Raw genomic sequence first — 25,795 nt, forward strand, 5'->3', positions numbered from 1 at the left:
GGGAAATGTAGTTTTAAAAGTATTCCACCTTAGTGCCGTGTGAGCAAATGTGGACTACATTTCCCGTCATGCAATAGAGCCGTCAGCACTCATGGACGGAACCCTTTTGCAAGCAGTAGTTGAGGTTGCAGAAAACCGATCACAGTTCGTTTTTCGCGCAGTTTAATAATATTATTTTATATTTTTATGAATAATTGATTCGATTAAACACCGTCCAAACCTAAAACTTTACGTTTAGTGAAGTCCAAATACTGGGCTGGGTCGGCAGTTCCGCTTCCCCTCCGCCATAGCAGACAGATCTTAGGTCCAAGAAGAAGTTAACTCAAAAAACTTACAAGCACGTCGATACGGCGTCGCATATCATAATATCTAGGAAATTATTCCCATTATACTTGCAGCAAACTCCGTTAATGAGAGTGAAAAAGGCGGAGGCAAAACTTTGAAGAGATTTGCGAGAGTTCTGGTGAGTTGAATGCAAAACTGGTCTAACGTTAATCCTGACATCTCATCGGCCAGCAGTAAGCAGATCTTTGATATCCATAAAGCGTGATGGGTATCGGATGATTTATCACTGAGCTTTTAATTTTATAATACTTCGACAGCCATGTTTCGATAATGCTAAAGCTGTTTGCCCTTTGATGTTTTCAGTTTTGTTTTTCTCCAAAAGAGTATGCATTAGCTTAAGTTGATAGTAACGTTAGTCTAAACCGAGGCGTAAGCGAAGTACATCTTAAGCTTGAAATTCGTTTCACATCAGCTGTTGTTTCATATTAGTGTTTGTTGAAGTCTATCTGCGTGAGAAACGAAAAGTACTGTGAATCAAAATCCCATCGCTGGGGCATTTCTTTCATGTTTTTGCTGGTGTGTCGCGTGACAGTTGTTTTTTTTTTATTCATGGAAAACAAAGTAGATGTTTCGCAATTGAAGTCACCTTCATTGTATGAAAAAGCTGCAGTAAATAATCGGTGACGGAGTCTGGTAGTTCTCATAGCATTCTGTCTAACGTCTCATTTTGTGTTCCACAGAAGAAATGAAGTCATGAGGGTGAGTAAATGATGACAACATTTCCATTTCTTTGACAATAAGCAAAAATTTGGCGCTTAGAAAGTTGCTGCTTCTTTGCTGGAAAAGCACATGCCTTCATTCTTCAATAGCATGGAAGGCTTAGTTCAGGAAGCATTGCTCAGTATTTCCTTTTATAGAAGCTGCAAATACAAAAGGCCCCTGGTCTGTCTTCCTGTAAACAGTTCCTCTACACAACCACACATCTGTAAAAGAGAGGCGTGCTCTGATATCTTTGTTTTGGTCCAGTTGGTCAGATTAAGTGCAAGGGTATGACCTATAGTGGTTGTGGCTGCTAGGATCAGGAAATGCTTCTGTTATCCGTCCACCAATCAGAAGAGAAGGGGATGTGAGTAATAGGAAGTGGAGGCACTCTGCTGATTATTTATTTTTTTTCTTCACTGTCTCTCTAGTGGTTGGTTGAAGATTGTAATCAACACTAATAGATGTAACATAGCTAGAATGTTGGATTAAAATGTATAGATTCAGTCCAAGGAACTTGTATCAATGTTGATTGAATGCTGATTAGTTAATAGAGATGTTCTTGAAATCGTATGGAGGGCCCACATTGCACGCATAGTCACTGGCACCTTATGTTTACTTTTGGCTTGCCGTCCTGCAACTGTGAAAAACAAATATATGCTTGTTAGTTTAGGCCTGGTGCGGCTTGTATCAAAGAGGCTCAGGGGAGCAGACGGGAATGTCCAGAGTCTCGCTTCCCATGAGCTTTCTCCTGGCATTTTCATCTCACTTCGCACAAACTGAGAGAACAGCTTGCTTTTTTACGCATGCAAAAAAAAGGAAAAATAATGTCTTGATGTTAGTTTAGAAAATCCTGTAATTTGTAACAAGTGGTGCTTTCTGGGATATCACTGTGCAAATTTGCATTTGGCAGATTATATCTAAAGGAAATATTGCATGTAAGTTTATTTTTTAAGGAATTTTTTAAATTATTGCTCCGATTCATGTTTGGTTCGGTTCAGTTCATTTTGGTTCAGTTCATTGGTCTTAGTAGTGTCATGCTCTTGTTTTAGTCTTGAATTAGACTAAGATTAGACAGTCACTGTATGTTGATTATGCATAAATGTTTTTAAAAGTAAAAACAAAGAGAAAGTGAAATACAGTTGGCTCACCATTGCTGTTAAATATGCTGGAAATTTAAATCTCGTCATAACAGTGGCAATTGAAAAGCCAGTAGTTGTTGTCAAGCATAGATCATACAGTGCACCATTTATTTATGCTGTTTTTATTTAACAAACACCTTTGTCCGCATACTAAAGAGATTCTCTCTGGTCTGTATGAGCATCTCATTGAATTTTTTCTTTTACATAAAATGATAATGATATCTATTGTGATGTATAAGTTTCCTTGATAAAGTGATAACAAGAGGTCAAGTATAATGTTTCTGCACCAAAATTGGAACGAAACGGCACAAGCGCCAGCAGCTCACTAGATCACATTCCTTTATTCATTGGTCACAGAAGCACTAAAAAGTGCTGTGAGATCCAGTGTGAAGCAATTGATTTGGCAAATAACACAATTAACTGTTTAATTTATTCTAGTTTGCAGCCGGGATGAAATAGCACTGACAAGCAGGAGAAACACTGTTTGCAACGGTACAGTCAGAAGGCTTTTGATGCATGTGCTACTTTGGAGGACCAGCAATTACTTTTATTAAAACTCAAACAGTCAGTTTTACCATATAAAAACAAAGTACTAAAGATCTGAATGTTTTAGATCTAAAAGTGCTCTATGTATAAAGATATTGTCTCTCAGAAGAAAGACTTGACTCTGACAAGTAATTTTTAACATGAATCCCAAGCTGGTTTATGTCATGTCACACAAAGGAGGGGTTTGGAAAAATGAATCGTTAAACAAATTGTTCGTTTGAGAGTAGTTGGGCGAGTAAGATAAAAATAAATACATATAAGAAAATGAAAGTGTTTTTTGACCTTGCTTGCATCAAACAAGTATTTCATGAACCTGTTGTTCAGGACACCCAAAACCAAAATATGCACCTTTTATAACCCATAATAGTGGCACTTTAAATCCGCACATTACCAGCAAAGTTTAAGAACAATGAATGATTGACAGATAAATAAATAGTCCTCAGCAGATATGCTACAAAATCATTAGCGACAAAAATGTAAAATATGATCACCCTTGACTTTGTGTGCATCGTTTTTTCATGTAACTCCCTGGTTAAGAACATATTTAGAGTGCATGCCAGTATTTCCTGCATGCAACACTGAACTCATCACACGCCTTTATATCTGATTCCCAGACAAACCAGTTCTCCATGAAAAAGATTCTTAAAACATTTTAAAACTAATCTCAGTCATTTCTGAACAAAGCCCACTCTTTATTGAACGCTTCTTACATTTATCAATAAAGTCAGTTGGCTAATTTGATTTACAAACGTTATAATTTTTTCCAGTCCCGATTCACGTTATCCAAGGCTTCCCAGAAATAGTTGTGGAATCAGTAGCTCGAGGCTTTGAGATTCATGACAGCTCGGTTTCTAAAGGGGAAACCTGAAACTCTTGCGTGAGTGGAAAAAACTGATGAAATGGACCATGCAGAAGTGTTTGAATCTATAAAACACTGTGTGCTTGAGAGAGCCACACCTCTCCAAATCACTGTCATTACGGGAAAGCAAGTTAAGACTTGATGATCCCAAATAACATTCCTTAAGGAAAATTTTTGTACTGAAATCTGCGATTAGACTTCTATGTAGCGGTATTCAATGCTGAATGAAACCGTTCGTTTATTTTCTTTTATAGATTTTTGAGACCGAAAGTGCTCATCAATCTCTTAAAATACCTCCCACGATCCTGATTCATTCCTAGTAGTGTGATAGTTGTGTAATGGAGGTGGTTCCTCAGCATGAGATTCAGTGATGTGTAAAGGTATGTCCAGTCTAATGTCTCCTCCGCTGTAGGACCCTACATCAAGCCTGAGGGCTGGTACATCACTATAGCAATGCGCAGCACAAAGGCATGACTGCACTCGCAGCTTTTTGTCCTGCTGTGGAATGAAGCATGCCTGCATCAACACGCCTTTATCTTGGCTGTCTTCAGTGGAAGCACAGGGAGAAAGAGACTGGATGTCCCAGAAGTGCGGTAGATCTGGGCCAGGGACCTCAACTGGATCTTCCGTCAGGGTTCTTCAGGGTGAGGTGGCGTTAGTGGTGGTACTGGCATCTGTTTGCATCCCTTTTCCTTGATTTCTTTGGTGTTGACTGTGCTTTTTTTACAAGCTTGAGGTGTGCTGGAAAAAGCTCTTTAAACAGATTGTGCTTCAAAAGAAATTAAATGTAGTAATTTATACAGTTTGACTAATTGATGAAAGAAGATACAAGTGTTTTGTGTGTTTTTTCGTTGAACTGCATAAGACACGTATTGGAGTTTTATTTTTTATTTCCTAATCAGACTAGCTTCTGAGAATGTTCTTGCTGTAAGTCTTCTGATCTTTCTTCTGCCGACGTAATTTTTTTTCTCTATAGGGAAACAGAAACTGGCTCATGAGCGTTAGTCTACGATCATGCAAGACTTGTGCAATAGCTTGTCTTTTATTGATCATTCTCAACTCCATCTGAGCTATATCTTTGTTATTAGCTCAGGTAAGGCATGACTCTTTTTGATGATTTTTAAGCTTTTGTGATGAAAGCGCTTCTTCGGGATTTTATAAGTCTTTTATAGCAATCTAATTGAACTAGGCTAAATATTTAACGTTGCATCACCGTTTGTGATTTTCATATCATCAGATTACTAGAAAGTGTGTAATCTATGGCTATGTGAGGCAAGTTCCCACTTCAACATCAAAATGAGTCATGTTCTGATGCATTAAACCTAAAAACTTTGTATTTATAATCAGGTATCTAGCCTTTGTTGTTTGAATACAATGCACAGTTGAACTTTGCTGTCAAACAGGAAGAGATTGTGGTCACGTCGAGGTTGAGTTGCACATGATTTGCTGAATTAACCTCACTAAGGTGAGACAGGATTTTACCTTATTTGGACATGTTGATGACACCAGCGGAGAGGATGCAGACAGCCGCATGATGGCACTGATTTCAAACCAGACTTGGTAGACTGTTGGAGAAAACACCCTTGTACCATCTTAGGGTTACAAAGAAGGCAATCCCATATTGTGATAGCCTCAGTGAAATATTTTCAAGAGAAATATATATATCATTTTGAACTGAAAGGTTTTTTTCCCCTCATGTGTTTTGTATCTTTTATGTCAAGCTTCTTAAATGTTTCACATAAAAAGAGGTATTTTTGTAGTTGCTGCCTATATAGTGCACCAAATCAGTTACATATAAGGTTAAATACACGTATAGGTTAAAATGCTCATCAAATGCAATCATAGCCACTGTACAGCAAGGCAGCAAAGCTTACTGGGTTTAAGGCAGCTGATGTCACACAGCCATCATTAGCAAGACATCCTGTTGTGCAGACTTGCTCTCTGACTTGAAACCTCAGCACTTTGAGTTGAATTGATGACCTGCTGGAACTGTCGCTCTCAGAGGTTTGCCGTGCTAAGCTAGCTGACAGCTTTCTGTGTTACAGACAGTCATTGAATTTTTTTTTTTTTAGGTTTTGCTTGCTTTTGCACAAGGGGCGGACATTGTTGCCATGTCACAAAAAAAGAGTTGGCAGCTAGCAGAACATGAGACAGAGTCTCTCTGTCCATGCTAACTTGTTGACTGGCTGTTTTTGTAGCACAGTAGCAGCTGTTTGTCTAGCGGTTAGTAAGTTTGCACTGTTTTAGCAGACTCTTGGAGTGGCTGTTGTGGTGGATGGAAAGCTTTCATAAAAGGTCTGTGCAATAAAATTCTGAAATTACTCCTCTGAGATTTTACTGAAATAGTTACATTGTTTTTATGGGCATTTCAAACAACGCATGACAGGACAAATAACCTTGTTTATATTGCTTGTATTCTCCTAGTGGCGTATCTGATACGCGCTGGTAAAGTCTCTTGCTAAATGGCCTGCTCTCTGTCATTCTCTTCATTTGTTGTGTCTTAATTGTCTTTAGTGAAGCAGTTCATTTATAAGCTAAGTTGTTTGCTTCTCTGCCGCCCTCTGCAGGTTGATCTCTGAAACCCTGTTACCCTTCTGAGTTTGTTTCCCTGTCATGTCTGACAACGGAGAGCTGGAGGACAAACCCCCCGCCCCCCCAGTCAGAATGAGCAGTAACTTTGGCATTAAGGACAGTATGTCAACAAACCCCAGTTCTAAACCCCTGCCCTCTGTCCCAGAGGAAAAGAGGGACAAACCGCGCAACAAGATCATATCTATCTTCTCTGCAGAGAAAGGTGAGAAAAGAGGTGCATTCAAATCAGCATTTTCAGTCGATACAAAAAAAAAACAGTTGTGTTGACTCAAAAATTTTGTTTTCTTTAAGCCACAAAAAGCTGCAGATTTTTGAAATAGGAAGTGTGGTTTTAGGCAGATGAACTTGTGATTTGTTAACAGCATCATTTTTTTCCCCTGTCTTAAGGCTTTACCATATGCATGTCATGAGATTTCAATTTAAAGGTTTCAGTCTAGCTTTTTAGATAATAATTGGTATGTTTTTTGTATGCAAATGATCAATTAAAGATGTGTAACATCATTTGTAAAATGTTACATTATTAATAATTGGATTAAATATTGACATAATATTTTATTTGATTATTTTTTAATGAATTATTGTCCTAAAAAGAATAAAATCTAGCAAAAACATATTTTTTTCTCACTATAAAAATGTTTATTTCTCCTTGAATTAAAATGTAATACAGAATATTTGATTAAATTAGCATGTTTTCTGAACATTAGAGTTGTCCTGTTTACTTTCGTTGTTAATTACTTACTATAACCCAGATTTTTTATTTTATTGCCACATAAAACCACAAATGGAGACAATAAGTCTAAACTTGTACTGAACTCAACGCATTCCTTTAAGTGACCCTTCTATAGTACGCAGTAATTGATCACATTTTTGGACACAGAGGCTCATCTCAGACTTGGGATTATTGATTGTAAAATTGTCCACTGGAATTTGTCGTTTTGCCAGTGACCAGAAGCATGTAACCACAACCCTTCTTTCTGTTAAAGGGAGAAAAAAAGACAAGGACAAGGAGCGTCCAGAGATTTCAAACCCTTCTGACTTCGAGCACACCATACACGTGGGCTTCGATTCTGTCACGGGGGAGTTCACTGTGAGTTAATGTACTTGCCTACTTTCCTTTTGTGCAGTTTACCCATGCTGCCCCGATCTCTCCTAATCCATCAGATGCTGGAAAGAATGGCCAATTCAATTGCCTAGATTGGTTTCTGTGACCATTTGTCTCCTGTCTGTCACTGAGCACTGATTTGATTTTCTGAAGTTTAATTAATCAAATTATCAGATGGGCCCTAACCCACTTTCTTATTTTCTCTCCCTATCTCCCTCTGTGTGTCTCAGGGTATGCCAGAGCAGTGGGCTCGACTGCTGCAGACCTCCAACATCACGAAATCTGAGCAGAAGAAAAACCCTCAGGCTGTTTTGGATGTGCTCAAATTCTACGACTCCACAGGCAACAGCAGGCAGAAATACCTCAGCTTTACAGGTAAATGAGTGCATATACATACCACCGCTCCAACTTTATTTACATTCGTCCACTAAAGTCAGTTTTCCTCCTCTTGAGTTTAGATAAAGATGCACCACCAGCAAAAAAAGGCTCAGAGCAATCACCAGTCAAGGATCCTGATGATGATGACGATGATGAAGCCCCGCCCCCTGTTGTAGCACCACGTCCACAGCATACCATATCTGTGAGTGAGGATTTCTCGTCGTATTTATGATGTCAAATATTGATATTACTTAAGCTTTTCATTACATATTGGTTCTTGAGTGAACACCATATTGTTGGTGTTGTTTGGATAGGTATACACTCGTTCTGTCATCGATCCCATCCCGGCACCTGCTGCCGTTGCAGACACAGATGGTTGCAAAGCTGCAGATAAACAAAAGAAGGGCAAGGGCAAGATGACAGATGAGGAGATTATGGAGAAACTTAGTAAGTCTTTGGTGGTTACTAAACATTAGAGATTCTCACTATAATGATACCATTATTTTATGAATGCGAAAGTGATTTCGTATGACACGGTCCTAACTGTGTTTTTGTGATTGATCCCAGGAACTATTGTCAGTATTGGAGACCCCAAGAAAAAATACACAAGATACGAAAAAATTGGACAAGGGTAAATATGATTTATGGCTCATTTTTATGTATCATATTTTTATGTATCCCAAAATCAGTTAGCCAGTTGCTAATGTACTTTTAACTATAATCTAAGATTGCTACAGTTAAATATTGTCTCTTTACAGTGCATCTGGTACGGTGTATACAGCCATTGATGTTGCTACTGGCCAAGAGGTATTTTCTCAATTAAATTCTTAATCTAATTTTAATCAGTGATTCCTGAGAAAAGTCATTGAATGAAAATGTAATTTACATAGGCGTCTAGCACAGTTGCTTGATGTACACTACTGTTCTCGCAATAAATAAAAAAAATACGTAGGATTTAAAAAATATAGTTTTATATTATAATAGGATTTCTTCTTTATATAAATGCATATTTCTAGCGGTTTTCAATATTAAAAGTAAGAAATGTTTCTTGAACACAACAAATTATAATGATTTTTGAAGAATTGTTGAATATTAAATTGTAAGAATATTTCATAATATTAACAGTTTTTAATGAATCTTTAATCGAATAAATTCAGCCTTGCTGAGCATAAAATATTTCTTTAAAAAATTACAGACCCCAAACTTTTAATTATACTGAATTGCTGCCATGATTTAATTGAAGAGTTTCATTTTGGCTTTTTATAGTTAGTTGACATAGGCTAAGCTAACTGACGGTAATGTGTTTTTATAGGTTGCTATCAAGCAGATTAACCTACAGAAACAGCCCAAGAAAGAGCTGATTATCAATGAGATCCTGGTGATGAAGGAGCTGAAGAACCCAAACATTGTCAACTTCTTAGACAGGTAGTTCCTTAAAGCTATTTAAACATTATTTGCATTGTATCCAATAATGTTTTCAGCTATCTCCTATAACATCTACCTTCTGTTATTTTTTTTTTTTTGTTTGTGCAGCTTCTTGGTAGGAGATGAGCTTTTTGTGGTAATGGAGTATCTTGCTGGAGGCTCTCTGACCGATGTGGTTACAGAAACCTGCATGGATGAGGCACAAATCGCTGCTGTCTGCAGAGAGGTATGGTATTTCTGGAACAGTTGTGAGATCAGAGCCGTCTATTTTTCACCATCACAGATTGAACATTGTGGTCTGTTTCCTCCAGTGTTTACAAGCTCTAGAGTTCCTGCATTCAAACCAGGTCATTCATCGAGACATCAAAAGTGACAATGTTCTGTTAGGAATGGATGGATCTGTCAAACTAAGTGAGTCCGTAATCCCTCTGTCGATCCTGGTTTCATTATATCAGAACAGTTTGAATGCATTTCTTTGCTTTTCTCTTTTCAGCTGATTTTGGGTTCTGTGCTCAAATCACACCTGAGCAAAGTAAGAGAAGCACCATGGTAGGAACACCCTACTGGATGGCCCCTGAAGTGGTCACACGTAAAGCCTATGGGCCCAAAGTGGACATATGGTCTCTGGGTATCATGGCCATTGAGATGGTAGAGGGCGAACCTCCTTATCTCAACGAGAATCCTCTGAGGGTGAGCCTTTCCTGTCTTATACTTTTATTAATCTGTCACTGATTCATTTGTTAAGTCTTTGTAATTAATGATGGCGGTTCAAGTGATCTGTTTAACCTAAAAGAAAAGATTTATGACATTAATGCTTAATGTTCATTTCCAGGCGCTGTACCTCATCGCTACTAATGGCACCCCAGAGCTCCAGAACCCAGAGAAGCTGTCACCCACTTTTAGAGACTTCCTGAACCGCTGCCTCGAGATGGATGTGGAGAAGAGAGGTGGAGGAAAAGAACTCTTGCAGGTGAGGAGAAAGACTGAATCCCAAAAAGCCTCAACAAAGGAGTTTTGTCAGGTTTTCCCAAACGGGGGTTCATTTGGGAATTAGTAATGGCTTTGAGAGGTGAAGAAAAGCTAATATTTAAAGGTCCCATATTGTACACCTTTTTGGAGTTTTATTTTAGGTGATGTCCTTAAGAATATATATTTGCAGTATATGTAAGGAAAACCATCTCAATGTGTTTTTACAACTTCTTACTCAGGAGCTCTGTCAAAAACAGGTCGATTTTGGCCTGTCTAATTACTAATTACTTATTACTATTGTTCATCAGCCTCTCTTCTGATTGGCCTGTAACACATAACTAGGCCAATCAAATGTAACAATGTCACAAATGTCACAGCACTAGCTGGATGCAAAACAAACCGATTCAGTTTCATAAGGAGCTTAAAATATTATCTTTGATGTGATTTTGAGTGCCCGAATGGCCGTAATTTAGCGCATTATGCAATAAAAAAAACAACAGCTGTGGTAAAACAAGTGGACTGGACAGAAATTATCGTCAAGGATTCTTGACTTTACACACTTCTTATCACAAAAGGTTCAATAAAGTTTTGTCTTTTGTTATGTGCTCAGCTAAAGTTTTATTGCATCTTACAGTTTATATATATATATATATGATCATGTGTAATTGTATATGCATTGTGATTTATAGTAGTTGGAGTAATAATGCAGCTGTAAAAATTGTTGCCTGATGGAACTTAAATGCATAATGCATACATGACTAGTTAGTTAGTTAGTTGGTTAGCTAGTTTCTCTTTACTATACATGTGAGATGTGATTCACCTCAAAGTAACAATCCTGTCAGATCCTTAGAGTGAGTGTACAGTTCGTCCGATCTGGATTCGTCTGTGATCCGGCAGTGCTCGGGTGATGACTGAGTAGATCAGAAGTCACAGCGGTTTGTGAAGAATCACAGCAACTGCATGCAAGTTTACTGTGTTTGCTGCCAGGAATGTTTAGATTTGACAATATGGGTCTTTTAATATGATTGAATGTCAAATTAAAATGGATAAATAGGGCTGCAAGATTAATCTAAATAAAACAGTAATCCGTATTTAAATGAGTGCATTTGAGACTTCAACGTGTACTAGATTATCTTGCTTTACATTCACATTTCAACAGTATTCTGTCTGTGACTATCAACCATCACCAGAGAACTGTGAATTTGTGGATGTATTCTTAATTTATTGTAATATTACCTTAAATTCTCAGGGAGTACATTTTTATAAAAATTTAGAATATATTTAACATCTAATTGTCTGTTCTTCTGTCTCTTGCAGCATCCCTTCCTGAAGCTGGCGAAGCCTCTTTCCAGCCTCACCCCGCTTATACTTGCTGCCAAGGAGGCAATGAAGAGTAACCGCTAGACGTTTGTCACTATGTGCCAATGCCCAAATTCCTTCTCACGACCGATTCCTGTGAGAACCTCTATCACTCCGGCAGAGTCTCCCTTCTAGTCCCATGAAGGACCTTTGCTATTCAGCCCTGAGGACCCTAGTCATCTCCACCTGGGCGACTAACTTGCACAATCACCATGTCTTGCCTCCTCACACAGAAAACTCTCCTTTAATGTGCCTTAAGAGGCTACACAACCAGAGGAGCCACTGACTGTAGACCTCTCTCGTTTTCTACTGATGTCTCTCATTGTATTTGTTTAATGTAAGCGGTTCAGACTCCATTGCATCGGTCAGTGTGTATCTGAACATTTTATGCATTTCTGTCAAAATTCTCTTGTATTATATTGATCCCTGGCCTAACAAAGAACCCCCCCTTTTTTTCACCTTTCAGAGAAGCATTGTAATACTTGAACTATCCCATCCTCTCTTAATGACCTGTCACTTGTGCCTACTACCTATTTGACTTTACCTTTCTCAACAAAATGGAACAATTTTGCTGTATGGATTAAATGAACGATTTCTGTTTTTAATTTTTTATTGCAAAACCTAAAGTTTATTAAATCGTTTTGTATATTATGTATTTTGATTAGCATTCAGAAATGGGGGGGCAGAAATCAGGACATTTTTACATGTTTTGTATTTATGTGTATGTATACAGTATTTTATATTTTAACTAACAATCTTGACAGAATACCAGCTCTTAATGCATCTCCATAGGTTGTCATAGAAATGAATAATTTGCTATATTCTTTGCATGTTAAATTTAACTCGCTTTTAACGTTACATTTCAATGAGAAACATTTTCAGACATTCCAGTTGAGTAAATACACTTTCTGTCTGTTTCCTATGAGATACAAAGTTTTTGTTAATGATGAAACCATCTTGAATATATACTTTGTAAATTATTATTAAAACAGACTTGGAGCAAAGATGGTTTGAACTTGTAACATCGACTGGTACATTTCTAGAGCTTGCATCATTCTGTTATGACTCTTAGAAGATAAAGTCGACTACAGTACTTGATGAAATCTAAATGAAATTTTTGTTAATACTGCTGTGAATCCTTTTTGGTCAGACTGTAGTGTTTAATAATCTCTGGGAAAATGTTTTTCCTTTTTTTCCTTATAATTAAGACATTTGCTTCCTTCATTTTAATGAATCCATTATGTCTGACATATTTCCCCTACAAAATATAGTTTTCCGTTTACAGATAGCGCAGAGGAACAGCCATACATTAAATGACTTGAGAAGTTACAGAGCCAAATTTGAGAGGCCTCAGCACTTCCTCTTTGTAGTCCGTTGTAAAAACAGGAAGCTCGAGTGTTAGGAAAGAACAGTTAAGCTTTAGCTCTAGTGTTTCGCCAATATCTAGACATCACATGTTGTTACACTTGATTTAGGGTAGAAATCTAGCTTTTTTTGAGCTCTGGATCATGGCTGACACTTTAGAGAATAACTCGGAGTGCCCTCCATCTGTCATGAGCGAAGCTTCGGCGGGCGGTCTGAGCATACTGGAGAGCTCCATGCAGGAGAACCGACAAGACGGGCAGGTTGTTTTTGAAGACTCTGTGTTTGCTGGTTATTTGCAGGATGGACTGCACAGTCTCCGGCTGGAGGACAGCTTAACCGATGTCAGCCTCCACGTACAGGGTCAAAGCTTCCAGTGCCATCGAGTGGTCCTCGCTGCTGCCAGCCACTATTTCAGGTTAGCCGGTGGATTCAGATCTGAAGAAATTAGTATTGTTACGTTTATTTAACAGAGCAGTGGTTCTACTTCAGATGTATGATTTTAAGACGGAATCTTAATCGCAGAAGTTGAATTTTTATTCATATATTTTTACAGAGCAATGTTTTGTAATGACTTGAGAGAAAAACGTGAAGAAAATGTAAATATTAAAGGCACTGATGCTGACACAATGGAAATCCTGTTAGAATACACTTACACCAGCAAAGTCGTCATAACCAAGGACAATGTTCAGAGAATGCTTGAGGCAGCCAGTCTATTTCAGGTTTGTATCAAACTGTTGGTCACACTTAAACTAGTTACGCCAGATAGTAAGTATAATGTATTTATTGTGTTTATACTGTATCGCAAAGCACTTTTGCTGCTACTGAGGTGGGAGACAAGTAAGGTTTGGTTGTTTGGGTAGGTTTAAGGGTGGGTTAAGGTGTAAGATACGGGTCAACAATGAATAATTATAAATGTGATTACATACAGGTATTTTTATTAATATACATACAATGTAAAACATGTATGTACACAATAAGTGCATTGTGTTCAGAAGTACGTTTTTGCTGGCTACACATGACGGCTATTTAATTTTTACTTCCCCAGTGCTATGTCTGTGGTATTTTGCTTTGTTTTGTTTCTTTCTGTTGGAGGTGAAGACATCAAAACCACCTAAAAGTACCAAACATAAGAGGGAAGTGAAACTGTACATTAGTTACAGATGGGATATTTTCCATAACAGTCAGGTTTAGTAGTCACATCTGAGTTAAGGTACTGTAACTGGGTGGGGTCATGTGTTATTATTGCTAAATATAGTTGATAGTATAGTTAATCGAATCGTGAACTTTTAAGTGTAATTATAATAATGATACTTTGCCAAATCCGAATATGTCAAGGTTATGGCCAAATGTATGCTATTTCAGATTGTTAAAGCACAGTTGGAAACAAATTCACGGTACATATATACGGAAAAAAACACTCTTTTAACAGTTTATTATTGGTACAATTTCTTAAAAATTTCCAATAGGACATCTTTTTTTCAGGATTGTAATCTTGTTTTATTGTTAGTGCTGGGCAACAATTGATCACATTCAGAATAAAAGCTTTTACGTGTTTATGTGTATATGTGTATATTTATTATGTATGTATAAATGTATGACACACATAGAGTATAATATATATATATATATATATATATATATATATATATATATATATATAATGATGTGATTAATACTTGCCCAACACAAAATATTCTATAATTCTCACTTTGAATGTTCTAAAATCTAATGAATGTTTGCAGTTCCCACGTATAGTAGATGCATGTGCCAGTTACTTAGAAGAAGCCCTTCACCCGGAAAACTGCGTGGGAATCCTGCATCTAGCCGATGTGCATTCGCTGGAGTCTTTGAAAGCCCAAGTCTACTCCTTCATTATCCAAAACTTCTCTCAAGTGGTAGACCATGATGAGATCCTTGAGCTTCCTGCGGATGTGTTGGTCAGTCTGCTCCAGCATGACGACTTGGGGGTGACAGAAGAAGAGCAGGTGTTTGATGTGGTCATGCGTTGGCTGAGGGCCCGAAAGGATGAAAGAGTAGCTCAGCTGCCCCGTGTGCTCACACATGTGAGGCTGCCCTTGTTGGACCCGTGGTATTTTGTAGAAAGGGTGGAAGGAGACCCTCTGATCCGCCAGTGCGCCGAGGTGTTCCCACTGCTGCAGGAGGCCCGTGTTTATCACCTCTCGGGCAAAGAGGTCAGTTTTACAAAGGTGACCTTTCTAAATGCTTGATGTCATGCTGAAGCGGTCACAAGACACTCATATTCAGGAAGTGAAATTCAAGCTTAGGATTTATGACTGTGTGTCATCATGATATGACGAGCTTTGTGTTTGAAGGGAGTGTGTCAATTCATAATGTCCACTTTGCTCACATATAAAAGAAACTGTCTGTTAGCATATTATAATTCGACTTGTCTCACAACTGTAGCTTATATGTCACAATTAAGAGTTAATTTCTTGCAAATCAGAATTTTGAGAGATTAAAAAAGAATTTTGAGTCACTCTATATATCATTAATTTGCAACTATATGTCTACTAACTCTAGAAGTTTTATAAGTTGACATATACTCTTAGTTGGCATAGATTCTTATAGTCAGTATGTCGTACGATGTGGACCCATCAAAATAAAATGCTAGAAGTTATTATGCAGACAGTCTACTAATACTAATACTAATATCTGGTAGTTGACAATTGTACATAACTGAACGCTAAAAAAATGTCTAAAGTGGACTATAAAGTGTTGCTAAATTCTGACTTTGGATGTTGGTAACCAAACAGCTGATAGTAGCCTCGGATGTCCATCGTCCTTTACGTTTAACGGAACAAAGAAATTTATACATGTTTGGAAGAATTTTGGGGTTGAGTAAACGATGACAGAATTTTCATTTTTTGGGTCAACTGGTTTATAGGTGATCTCAGAGCGCACCAAACCTAGAGTGCGGGAGTACCAGTCTGAGGTGTTTATGATCATCGGAGGATGCACAAAAGATGAGAAGTTTGTATCCGAGGTGACCTGTCTAGACCCATTACGCCGGAGTCGCTTAGAAGTCGCAAAACTACCGAACACGGACATGGAAGCTGAGAATGAAAATAAGAAGTGGGTGGAGTTTGCATGTGTCACCTTCAGAAATGAAGTCTACATATCAGGTGAGCATCAGTTCACCACCTATGTGGTTCGTTTATTTGCATGGGAGCCGATCCCAAAATCAAAGAAACGTTTGAAACTCATTTTTGTACATTTAAAACAGGTGGCAAGGAAACTCTGCACGACGTATGGAAGTATAATGCATCGCTAAACAAATGGATCCAGATTGAGTTTCTGAACACAGGCCGCTGGAGACACAAGATGGCAGTTGTTGGAGGAAAAGTATATGTTTTGGGTGGCTTTGATGGAACACAGAGACTGAACAGTGTTGAAGGCTACGATCCATTTCACAACTGCTGGACAGAGGTGAGTTCTGTAAATATATATCTGTTGTGTATCTATCTGCCTTTGCAGTACCAACAGTTTTTTTTAGTTGACAAATACTTAAAAGAGTTTGTTTGCTTAAATATTCTATGTATAAAAAAATGTGCAATAAAAATATGTAATCAAATAGATTTATGTAAAATATTTGAAAATGGTATTTATCATTGTGATTTTAAAGCAGTTTTTTTTTAGCTGCAGTCTTCAGTGTCACATGATCCCTTTTAATATGCTGATTTGCTAAAGAAAATCTTTAGCAAATCAGCATATTAAAAAAGAAAACAGCTGATCTGCTTTTGCTGCTAAACACGGTACTATTTGGGGTAAGGGGGAAAAAGAAGAGAAAAGGAAATGGATTTAATCCAATTTAAAAGCATTAAATAGGTGATAAAAAATACATTTATTTTGATGGATCATGTTAACAATACAGAATGGCTGCTAAAAATTATATATATATATTTTAAATTATATTTTTAAAACAAGTTATTTTAACTGATAAAAATATTTTTTATTTTACTGTATATTACTGTATTATTGTTTTTATCGAATAAATGGGAGATAGAATAAATCAGCTTAGATCAGTGCATTTACATTATGGTCATCTTATAAATTTTATTAATCATTTTATCCACCTTCCAGACAGCACCGCTCATGCTGAGTGTAAGCTCCTTCTCTGCTGCCAGCTATGACAAATACATCTTTGTGATCGGTGGAGGCCCTAATGGCAAGCTTGCCACAAACAACATGCAGTGCTTTGATTCCTTATCAAACAAATGGAGTTTAAAATGCCCGATGCCAACTGAGGCCAAATGCACAAACGCAGTCACCTTTAACGATGCCATTTTTGTTGTTGGTTCGTGCCTTTTCCATTTTTTTTTGCTTAAAACAAAACTACTAACCAGAGATACCGCCTTGCTTTGATGATTAAATGTGTCATTTCCTCTCAAATAAAGGTGGTGCGATGAAGGCCTTGTATTCGTACAGTCCTCTGGAAGACTCCTGGACGCTAATAATCCAGCTGGGATGTGAGAGGGCCAGCTGTGGCATTGCTGCCTGCAATAACAAGCTCTTCATTACTGGTGGCCGTGATGACAAGAACGAAGTGATTGCCACCGTTCTCTGCTGGAACCCAGAGACAAAAAAGTTGACTGAGGAGTGTGTGCTTCCCCGTGGAGTGTCTCACCATGGCAGTGTGACTCTCAGGAAGTCCTACACACATATACGCAGAATAACACCTGGAACAGTCACCGGATGACAAATTCAGCAGCTTCAGAGACTAACTTTTTTTTTTTTTTTTTTTTTTTTTTTACTACTTGTTTTTCCCTTTATGTATGACTTGTTTCAGGCCCATATGATCAAACTAAAAGTTTTTTTGTTTTGTTTTTTTACGTGTAACTATGCTGTTGGTACACCACTGCCCCAAGGTATAACAGGTGTGTTAAATTTGCAAAATGCAATAACAACCAATGCAAACAACAACAAAAAAATGCTTGCACTTTAAAAGTTACAGATTTTTGGTACAACTTTTATATACAGAAACATTATTTCGTATCGCATCGCAATAATATTCCATTCATTAATATTGACAATGATTACATTTATGATTATAAATTTATGATCAAATTCAAATAAAATATAACGCTATCCTCAGGTAAAATGAACTACACTTTTGATAAATGCTAGATTTGTTCAAAAACTGTTTTTTTGCATGTTGCTGTAAACTCACATTCAGACTTCTATGCTTTGAACAGAATAAAAAATCATCTGGATATACTTCTCATGAGTTAATTATTATGAATGAACATGAATTAACAAATAACACTAGTATATTAATTACCAATAATATAGACTTTAAAAAAATGCAAAAATTAATTCTATCAGTCACTAAAAATATCAGGAAATTTGTGAAAACATCCAAGAAGTGTTTTCCAATATCTTACAGGGATGGTTCGCCCAAAAATTAAAGCGGTTTATCAATTTCTTATCTGGGTCAGACCTCCATCATTCACAAGTAACATGACTCATATTTCATCAAAAATACCCTAATATTTGTCTTCTGAAGATTTTACAGGTTTGGAACGACATGAAAGTGAGAAATGACAGAATTATCTTTTTTGGGTTAATTAACCCTTTAATAAATAAGCCATATAAAGTAAAACAAATGATCTCAAGTTGAATATAGCATCATTTTTATTTTGTTAAGAGATGAATACAAAGTTGTCATAAAAATAAGCTTTATTTGTACAGTGCACAAAATCATCTGTGCATTATTTAACACGCACAGGTCTTGTCTGCTCTTTCCTGTGCAAATGTGATCCCTGATATAGGCAGATTTTTAGCAGTCTGTTGTTCACTTTCAAGTTTAACATAAAACAATTGTCAAATACATAAAAGGCACCACTACCTTGCCTAACTGAACTGAACTCAGTATGAGCCGGTCAGATGCAAGAACAAAAACATTGAGAGAACATCCACTTCTTCACAAGGTTAACTCTGGAGAAACATTGTATTGAAGTAAGCATTTTTCCAATCTACAGTCTAGTCCTGTTGTCCAATGCCATCGTAGTTCCCTCGGTTTCATCTAGCAGCGCCCACACATCTCATCTCCTGTGTCTGCTGTGTCCAGAATGTGACCTGCTCTGGTGTTTGCTTCGTCCGTGATCGTGTGATCTGTCACGGTCTCGTTCACGATGGTCCCAGTGGTGGCCGCGTTCATGCTTGTGTTTCACGTAGTCACGGTCACGAGCTGGCCCCCGGGAATTGCTGCGAGAGCGGCTCCGTGATCGCCTTCTTTTGCCGCTGTGCCGATTAGATTCGCTCTGTTTGTCTCGCTCCGTCCTGAGCTGCGTGATTGGAGAAGCTCTGCGACCTTTGTGTTGCCGTGGTGATGGACTGTGGCTGCTCTGAGAGCTGTAGGTTCCTGAGTGGCTCCTCCGACTAAAGATAAAGAGAACATGTCAGCAGCAGCACAAAAAAACAACAACAACAACAAACAACCTGACATCAACCTGGTGTACAGGTATGAAATGACTTGAAATGAATGCGTATTTTGTTTCTTACTGTCTTTGCGGAGAACGAGTTGGCGAGCAAGATCGTGAGCGAGACCGGCTGTGGTTCTTGCCATTCTGAAACACTTTGCTTTCCTCCTTTTTCATGCTGCTATCCCAAAAAAAAAAAAAAAAAAAAAAAAAAAAAAGTAATAGTACAGTTCAACAAAAAAATGGGATGGGCATCTATATATATATATATGTAATTTAAAGTATTAAGCTTAAGTACTGAAAGCATTGCTAAAGTTGAAAAATTAAAAAAAAAAAAAAAAAAAATTGTTATAAACATTGTGCATTATAACCAAAATCGCATTGTGATAATAGCAATAAAACATTTTTTTAGAAACTAATACAGTGGAGGGCACAAATATTTGATTTAGATGCTGTATTTTAAAACTTACCCATTTAAGGGGCTTTTTGGAAACAACTGCCTGTTCTCAGACTCCTTCACTAGTTTAGAGTTCGGCGATTTTTCTTCCACCTTCATTTCTCGTGGAGAAGCTGGAAAAGGAAAACATTTTAGCTGCCTGTGAATTGGCAAGTACTTGCGAAAAGCTTAGTTAATAACAAGCAAACGGAAACAAAAACTTACAGGGTTTTGATGCTGGGGAAAATCCACCAATGGCAGCGAAAGCTGGCGTGCCACTGGGATTCTGTCCTTTGGCTTTTAGTCTTGCCTCCTCCAGGGCCACCTTCCTCTTTTCCACCTGTTTTTCAAGCTGTTCGCTGTCAGCCTGAGAGATGTATGGAGTATTAACAACAGCATGTAGTAACAACAATTAGTAGAAACGGAGATTGCCAAGGAAATGTGCCAAGCAAATAAACAAACCTTTTCTCTAGAATAAAGCTTCATCGTGCTGATACATATTTCTTTGATGTCCTCCTTAGTAACGCCGAAAACAAGATACCAGTAGGGCTTGGAAGGAAGAGGAATCTGAAGAAACAGAAAAATACCCAATGAAATAAAACAAAAGGATGAAATAGATAAAGAGACGGATAAATCCAAATACGTACCTGTAGTACTCGAGCAGCGAGATAAATGCAGGCACACGCAATGGTCTCAGGTTCAAACCGCACAAACACATTGGTTCTGAGGGCATCATTCATATAGTTCCTGTAACACATAAAGAAAAACCTATGCAACACCTGCCAATCTCTCTCTCTCTCATAAGGCTTCTGGAGAGTCTTAACATGTCCTTTCCCTCATGTTTTTTTTTTTTTTTTTTTTTTTTTTTTTTAAATGTAGCCATGATGGCAAATCTTAAATATGAAAAACAAATAACTAGCTGAAGAACAACCAAAGTGAATTTTCTGTGAAATCGAAATTCTTCAAACCCCATATCAAAAAGTTGTGAGGAGAGGCAAGAATCACTTCAAGGTGGATTATCAGGGACAGCTTACTCTTAACAAAATTCACATGAACATGATTCATATGAAAAAGGTAACATACCGTTTTCACTGCTAAAAGATATATTTTGGATTTATAGAGCATAAAGTGCACAACTAAATACTAGCACTCAAGCTCCGTGAGGGGAAAAAAAAAAAAGCAAATCCTGGACCCCCCAGCAAAACCAAGGCCTTCCATTCAGAGAACCTCCGCTGAGAGCTCTCACTGGATTGGCTGGCAGTCTCGAAAAGGCCAGCCAATGAGGTGGGAGGGGTTCCTGGGTCTTGTGCCTGAGGAGTTGTTTTCTGTGACACTTACCACCAAGGGCTACCCTTTAATCAAAGAGTAGAGAAAGGACAAAGTTAAACAGAGCTCCCCATAAGCCTTAACCTTAATGATGTGCAAAAAACAAAAAGTGGCCTACAGAACACTTCTGTATTTCTATTATAAAAAAAAGAAAAGAAAAGCGTGATGCCAGAATGATGTGAACCTATCTTACCTTTACGTATACCAAGCTACAAATGCAATTCATGCTTTATAATGCAGTGTTTCCACTAGGTCCTGTTGATACTTAAAGTACCAAGCTCTTTCACACAAGTTCATGGTCTTATCAGCAAATATTACTAGTGGAAACACGGCATGAGTCCAACCATTAACCTGAGGCAATGTCTCCTCTATAAGGGGAAAAAATTCCAAGTCATAATTTATAGGGCATTTCTATGAGATCCAAAAACAAACACTTACCATGCTGTTTGAACCAGCATCTGATTCTTCTCACACTCAAGAACTTGCAGGTACATGACTATAATCTGAAAGAGTAATTTTTTTTTATATAATTAATTATGGATTAATTTCCATATACCAAAACTGGTCACAGTAGAAAAATATATTCTGGATTGCAGTAGAATTACAGAAATGAAAACGTACCTTGTGTGGATGTTTGACGTGAACACAGAAGCCCAGCTCCTTAAGGACACGGCGCTCTGCTTTGATGATTTGGTTCTTGGTGTTGATGTAATTTTGATCAAGGACAAGAGGGGTGCTCCTGGTTCAACACAAAAAGGAAAAATGTTAGACACAATATATAAATAGAAAAATAAAATTTCTATGGTGTATATGTCATTCTCTTCACTGATTATACTAACATGTTATTAATAATAATAATAAGTCTAATGAATTAAAAAAACCCTACATTTTCAAAATGGTTTTAAGTAAACAAATCATCATTACATGCCCAATCCAAAGATTTAGCTAATAAAGACCCATAATCGACTTACTTTTTGCCTTTTCCTTGTCTTAAGTGATGGAAAACGTTGATCACATCCCTCACTCTTCTTGGCGATTCCTCTATCTTTGATGCCAAATTGACGCAGGCCATGGCAACGATCTAATTTAAAGTGACAAGCAAATTATTATTATTTTTTTATAATTGTGTTAAAAATATATATTTTAGTTTTTGTGTGTGACTTACATCGAAGCTGTGCTTGATGAAGGACTTCGAGTAAAAGAATCGTTGAAAAAGGACTTGCCCGGTCGCCATCGCCACCTATTCAAATTACCAAACAATACATCAAAAACAACTTTATGTCACTTGACTTACATGAAAACATCACTTACTTGTCCGACAGCTAAAATTACAACGATAAAAAAATCGGTTTTAACAAAATTCCCAAACACTTAACGCGGCTTGCGTCGACCGAAAGAAAGACAAAAGGCCGCCGGTTTGAATGTGCCGGTTACGACTAGCTAACTTAGCCATGCTAAGCGCATCGTCTTATATCTTAAGATCAATAGGAATTAAACGAACGGACTAATTCACATACACATAAACATAATTAGACAGTAACCTGTGGCAGACGCAAAAGAATCCCAGCAGACTGGATGAGTTCGCAGCCCAGAATCCGCAAATCTGTCTCGGTCTCATGGTCGAGGCCATCCAGCATGGACGGGGTCGTAGAGAGTCTCTCCTCGGGTATTGTCGAGCTATCGATGGCCAGAAACACCTCCGAATACACTTTATCCCCGATAAGTATGCCTTGGTTGTTTGGTGGAGTGTTTATATGAGGAGATAAAACACCCAGAGACATCGTGATCGAGTAAATCGGTATCACAAAACGTAGACCTTTCGTCTGCCAGGCGGAAATGGCAACGTTTCGTGATTGACGCAATACAACAACGGACGTGACGTCAGTGGTTCCGTTGGAACAACGAAATCCCGTAGAATACCGCGATATTGTGTTGTGAGGGTTGCGTGGGCGATGTTCTTTCAGGCATAGTACATTTTGTAATTATAATATACATTTCTCATTTAAATAGCTTAGCTTAGTAAAGTTAAGTAAGTTAGTAAGTTGTTTAATGATAAAAGTAATTGGAATATGGTATAAACTAACTCTGCCACCATAGACAGACAGACAAACAGATAGATAGATAGATAGATAGATAGATAGATAGATAGATAGATAGATAGAGAGAGAGAGAGAGAGAGAGAGATAGATTTCACACTGTGCCAGGTCTCCGCAGGGATGTGCTGTGTTGCCAAGTACCAAAGTAATCACATCATATTTAAGATCTACACCACAGTGAGGGGCTCTTCACTGAAACTGATGAGACAGCTTACAGAGGGGATGTGATATGCCTAGACACCTGGTCAACAAGACAAGAAAAGATAGTTTTTGAAGAAAATCTTGCACTTCCCTCTTCATATTAATGACACTATTTACCCAGGAGGAGGGGAGACATTAGATTTCTAGACTATAATTTATATAATTTTTATATATTTTTCAACAGTGCAATAATGTAAATTTGCATTTGCTTGTGCACATATTAATTTTTAATTTAATATACTATTTGGTTTTAAAATACGAATACAAAGTAATTTGGTTGGCTACTGTTTGTGAACAGAAAACTGTGACTTCCTATTTAATGTCTTCATCAGCACACTTTATACTATATTATTTGGCTACATTTGCTGAGAGGGTAAATGATAGCTTCAGGCTTTGCAGCGTGCACCAAACAGGAAGTAGGAGAGATGCCAGATGTCACTGATACTCATTTTGACCTCATTGCATTTACCCGCTTGCCCCTCTCATCTCTCAACCAATATCCTTATTAGATGTGTCCAAAAGAATAAAAAGTCCATGAGACATTCATTAGTGTCACATTTGATTTTCCACAAAACACCATGGATTTCAATAAACAAATATTTTGTAAAAGATCCAAATCCAATTTGATCTCTTATTACTGTGCTTTTCATAGTAATTAGAGAAATTTACAGGGGGTGGAATAATTTTTTATAGAGAAGTTGTGTAAATGCTGTTTTGTCAGGCCAAGTGAAAACATTTTGATGTCACTGCCAGGAAACAGTAAATCTTTTTTTTTTTTTTTTTTTTTTTTTTTTTTTAAATCAGTGTGGTTGTTTTTGAGAAATGCATGTCCCAAGTTTCTCAAAGAAAGAGTAAACAAGACCTACTGTACACACCTACTGTCAAATATCATGTCAAATATCACTACACATTCTATGAAAATTACTTAAAATAGCCTGTTTCTAATGCACATGCATTAAAATGTAATTAAATGCTTCTGAATAAATCTGGCATTAAAAAAAAAAGGTTGGCAGCATTATGTTATGTGATTTTTTTCACCACAATCATATGCATTATTTCAAAATGTTTCACTGCTGGGAGACTTCCCCATGAGGCTTGAACCAGTGAAGTTTCTGTGCATGCCAGCATGTCAATAAGGCATGCAAATAACACCTTGTACACAAGCTGCTTTTTCAGTTGTATACTTGAGAGAGAGAGAGAGAGAGCGAGAGAGAGAGAGGGAGACCCATCCCCTGTGCTTCAGAATGCTTGTTACACAATATGTTTGTGACTATGTTGTGGTTTCACTTCAAAATACAGTTGGACAACCATTTAAATTACATTGCATGTCAGTCATGCAAGTGCAAAGTGCCATATTCTCTTATACATACAATATATTACTGGCAGCTGAGTAGCACTGAATAAACCGAATGTCCCAGAGGAGGAACATCTTGCAGCTTCTTCTTGCATAAATCACTCACTGAGACATTTTAATCAGGTAATTATTCATCCTTTCTGTCAGTGACTGGGGGATTCATAATGTACTCCAGATCTGCTGGCTCCTTGAATGGCACTACTGGGATCTGGTTAGAGAGCTGTAATGTTTCACCTCACAGGTTTAGAAAAGCACACACTGCATCTTTGCTAGGGGTAAAAATTTGACGTTTAAAAGCAAAAATTATGCACCAAATGTTGTTTATTTCACAGTGCTTTATTTCTTCATAGAACTATCATTATGAACAAGACATTCTTGAGTGAATCAAATATCTAAAACCCTAAAGTCCACAGGAAGGAAATGTCATCAGCTGTACAGCACAGTTAAAACTGAACAATACAGCATTTTATGAGGCAGGTTTAAAGTAGCCCCCAAAGATTGGAAAAAAAAAATCTGTTGCCCGTAGCAAACTCGGCGTTGGACAGCCGGATGAGGTAAAGCGGCATGTTTCTGTGTCTGACTTCATGTTCCTTTCACCTGATTCCTTTCAGATTTTTTTCTTTCTAGACGTCTCCGTCTGCCATTACCCTAAGCAAATCCGATTGGCTGCTCGTATCCCAGCGAGACTAACTGTGCTCCTTTTAGAAAGCAAAATCAGCTATATTTTCTTAACATGGTAATGATTTCCCAAGGCCTGTGGTTGTGACATACAGCAGAGACCTGGCAACGTACAAACTGCTGTTGTATGAAACATTCACAACCTCTCACCTCTTTGCTGTTCAGACCGTGCCGGCCTGAGGTCATTTTCCATTTCTGAAAGTGTGCCAGTGGAGGGAAGCAAAGGTGAGTTTTTCTATTCAAGTGTAAATATATTATATCCCCTCTGGTATATGCTATATACTACAGGTGCCTTGTTGCACGGGTATTGACCTGGCCCGCAAGCCAGCTGCATTGCTTTATTGAGAAACAGCGTCACAGGACACCTGCAGAAAGTTCAGTTCCTGTATACCTCACAATCTGAAACCCATTTATAGAAACAGGCCAGATCTGGTGTTGCCTGGTTCACGCTGGGTCTAATTCCCACCTCACCCCCCAGAAGGC

General features: G+C 37.8%; 3 protein-coding genes across 9 annotated transcripts; 2 read left to right on the plus strand and 1 right to left on the minus strand.

The window, feature by feature from the left end:
* The first annotated feature begins 281 nt into the window (after positions 1 to 281).
* Positions 282 to 12,420, plus strand: pak2a (p21 protein (Cdc42/Rac)-activated kinase 2a). Its single transcript, XM_043220682.1, has 15 exons — positions 282 to 463; positions 1,026 to 1,044; positions 6,159 to 6,385; positions 7,167 to 7,270; positions 7,516 to 7,660; positions 7,744 to 7,865; positions 7,978 to 8,110; positions 8,231 to 8,294; positions 8,422 to 8,470; positions 8,976 to 9,088; positions 9,197 to 9,314; positions 9,400 to 9,499; positions 9,582 to 9,778; positions 9,921 to 10,058; positions 11,375 to 12,420. Exons 3-15 carry the CDS (start codon positions 6,205 to 6,207, stop codon positions 11,459 to 11,461), a joined length of 1,551 nt encoding a protein of 516 aa, XP_043076617.1. The 5' UTR covers positions 282 to 463; positions 1,026 to 1,044; positions 6,159 to 6,204; the 3' UTR covers positions 11,462 to 12,420.
* Positions 12,421 to 12,758: 338 nt separating this feature from the next.
* Positions 12,759 to 17,545, plus strand: klhl6 (kelch-like family member 6). 2 transcript variants are annotated; one of them, XM_043220670.1, is made up of 7 exons: positions 12,759 to 13,196; positions 13,335 to 13,500; positions 14,524 to 14,988; positions 15,687 to 15,924; positions 16,026 to 16,228; positions 16,883 to 17,096; positions 17,197 to 17,545. In XM_043220670.1, the coding sequence occupies exons 1-7, from the start codon at positions 12,925 to 12,927 to the stop codon at positions 17,496 to 17,498; spliced, it is 1,860 nt and encodes a 619-aa protein (XP_043076605.1). In that variant the 5' UTR covers positions 12,759 to 12,924; the 3' UTR covers positions 17,499 to 17,545. The 2 variants fall into 2 exon arrangements, with proteins under 2 accessions (XP_043076605.1, XP_043076608.1); XM_043220673.1 differs by having other exon boundaries at positions 12,762 to 13,196; positions 14,524 to 14,973.
* An 870-nt stretch (positions 17,546 to 18,415) lies between these two features.
* ccnl1b (cyclin L1b) lies at positions 18,416 to 22,847 on the minus strand. Of its 6 annotated transcripts, none has more exons than XM_043220698.1 (11): positions 22,525 to 22,843; positions 22,149 to 22,223; positions 21,955 to 22,064; positions 21,605 to 21,722; positions 21,422 to 21,486; positions 20,305 to 20,404; positions 20,120 to 20,224; positions 19,883 to 20,024; positions 19,692 to 19,791; positions 19,304 to 19,399; positions 18,416 to 19,180 (listed from the first exon to the last, which is right to left on the minus strand). In XM_043220698.1, the coding sequence occupies exons 1-11, from the start codon at positions 22,762 to 22,764 to the stop codon at positions 18,844 to 18,846; spliced, it is 1,488 nt and encodes a 495-aa protein (XP_043076633.1). In that variant the 5' UTR covers positions 22,765 to 22,843; the 3' UTR covers positions 18,416 to 18,843. The 6 variants fall into 6 exon arrangements, 4 of the variants coding, with proteins under 4 accessions (XP_043076633.1, XP_043076626.1, XP_043076640.1 ...); XM_043220691.1 differs by having other exon boundaries at positions 19,304 to 19,402; XR_006247412.1 differs by lacking the exons at positions 18,416 to 19,180; positions 19,304 to 19,399; positions 19,692 to 19,791; positions 19,883 to 20,024 and adding an exon at positions 20,996 to 21,009 and having other exon boundaries at positions 20,210 to 20,224; positions 22,525 to 22,846.
* Between the last annotated feature and the right edge of the window lie 2,948 nt (positions 22,848 to 25,795).

This window comes from Puntigrus tetrazona, chromosome 2 (genome assembly GCF_018831695.1).
Source record: "Puntigrus tetrazona isolate hp1 chromosome 2, ASM1883169v1, whole genome shotgun sequence".
NCBI classification, from domain to species: domain Eukaryota; kingdom Metazoa; phylum Chordata; class Actinopteri; order Cypriniformes; family Cyprinidae; genus Puntigrus; species Puntigrus tetrazona.

What these genes read in the sequence shown, in the direction of transcription:
- pak2a (XM_043220682.1), top strand. Translation starts at nt 6,205, where the DNA reads ATGTCTGACAACGGAGAGCTGGAGGACAAACCCCCCGCCCCCCCAGTC. An exon ending in GGAGATTATGGAGAAACTTA is followed by an intron (nt 8,111 to 8,230) that starts GTAAGTCTTTGG and finishes GATTGATCCCAG; the next exon opens with GAACTATTGTCAGTATTGGA. An exon ending in ATGTTGCTACTGGCCAAGAG is followed by an intron (nt 8,471 to 8,975) that starts GTATTTTCTCAA and finishes GTGTTTTTATAG; the next exon opens with GTTGCTATCAAGCAGATTAA.
- ccnl1b (XM_043220691.1), bottom strand. Translation starts at nt 22,764, where the DNA reads ATGTCTCTGGGTGTTTTATCTCCTCATATAAACACTCCACCAAACAAC. An exon ending in TTCCCCAGCATCAAAACCCT is followed by an intron (nt 19,792 to 19,882) that starts GTAAGTTTTTGT and finishes TTCCTTTTCCAG; the next exon opens with CTTCTCCACGAGAAATGAAG. An exon ending in CCAAAAAGCCCCTTAAATGG is followed by an intron (nt 19,403 to 19,691) that starts GTAAGTTTTAAA and finishes TTTTTGGGATAG; the next exon opens with CAGCATGAAAAAGGAGGAAA.
- klhl6 (XM_043220670.1), top strand. Translation starts at nt 12,925, where the DNA reads ATGGCTGACACTTTAGAGAATAACTCGGAGTGCCCTCCATCTGTCATG. An exon ending in AAGAGGTCAGTTTTACAAAG is followed by an intron (nt 14,989 to 15,686) that starts GTGACCTTTCTA and finishes ACTGGTTTATAG; the next exon opens with GTGATCTCAGAGCGCACCAA. An exon ending in TTCACAACTGCTGGACAGAG is followed by an intron (nt 16,229 to 16,882) that starts GTGAGTTCTGTA and finishes TCCACCTTCCAG; the next exon opens with ACAGCACCGCTCATGCTGAG.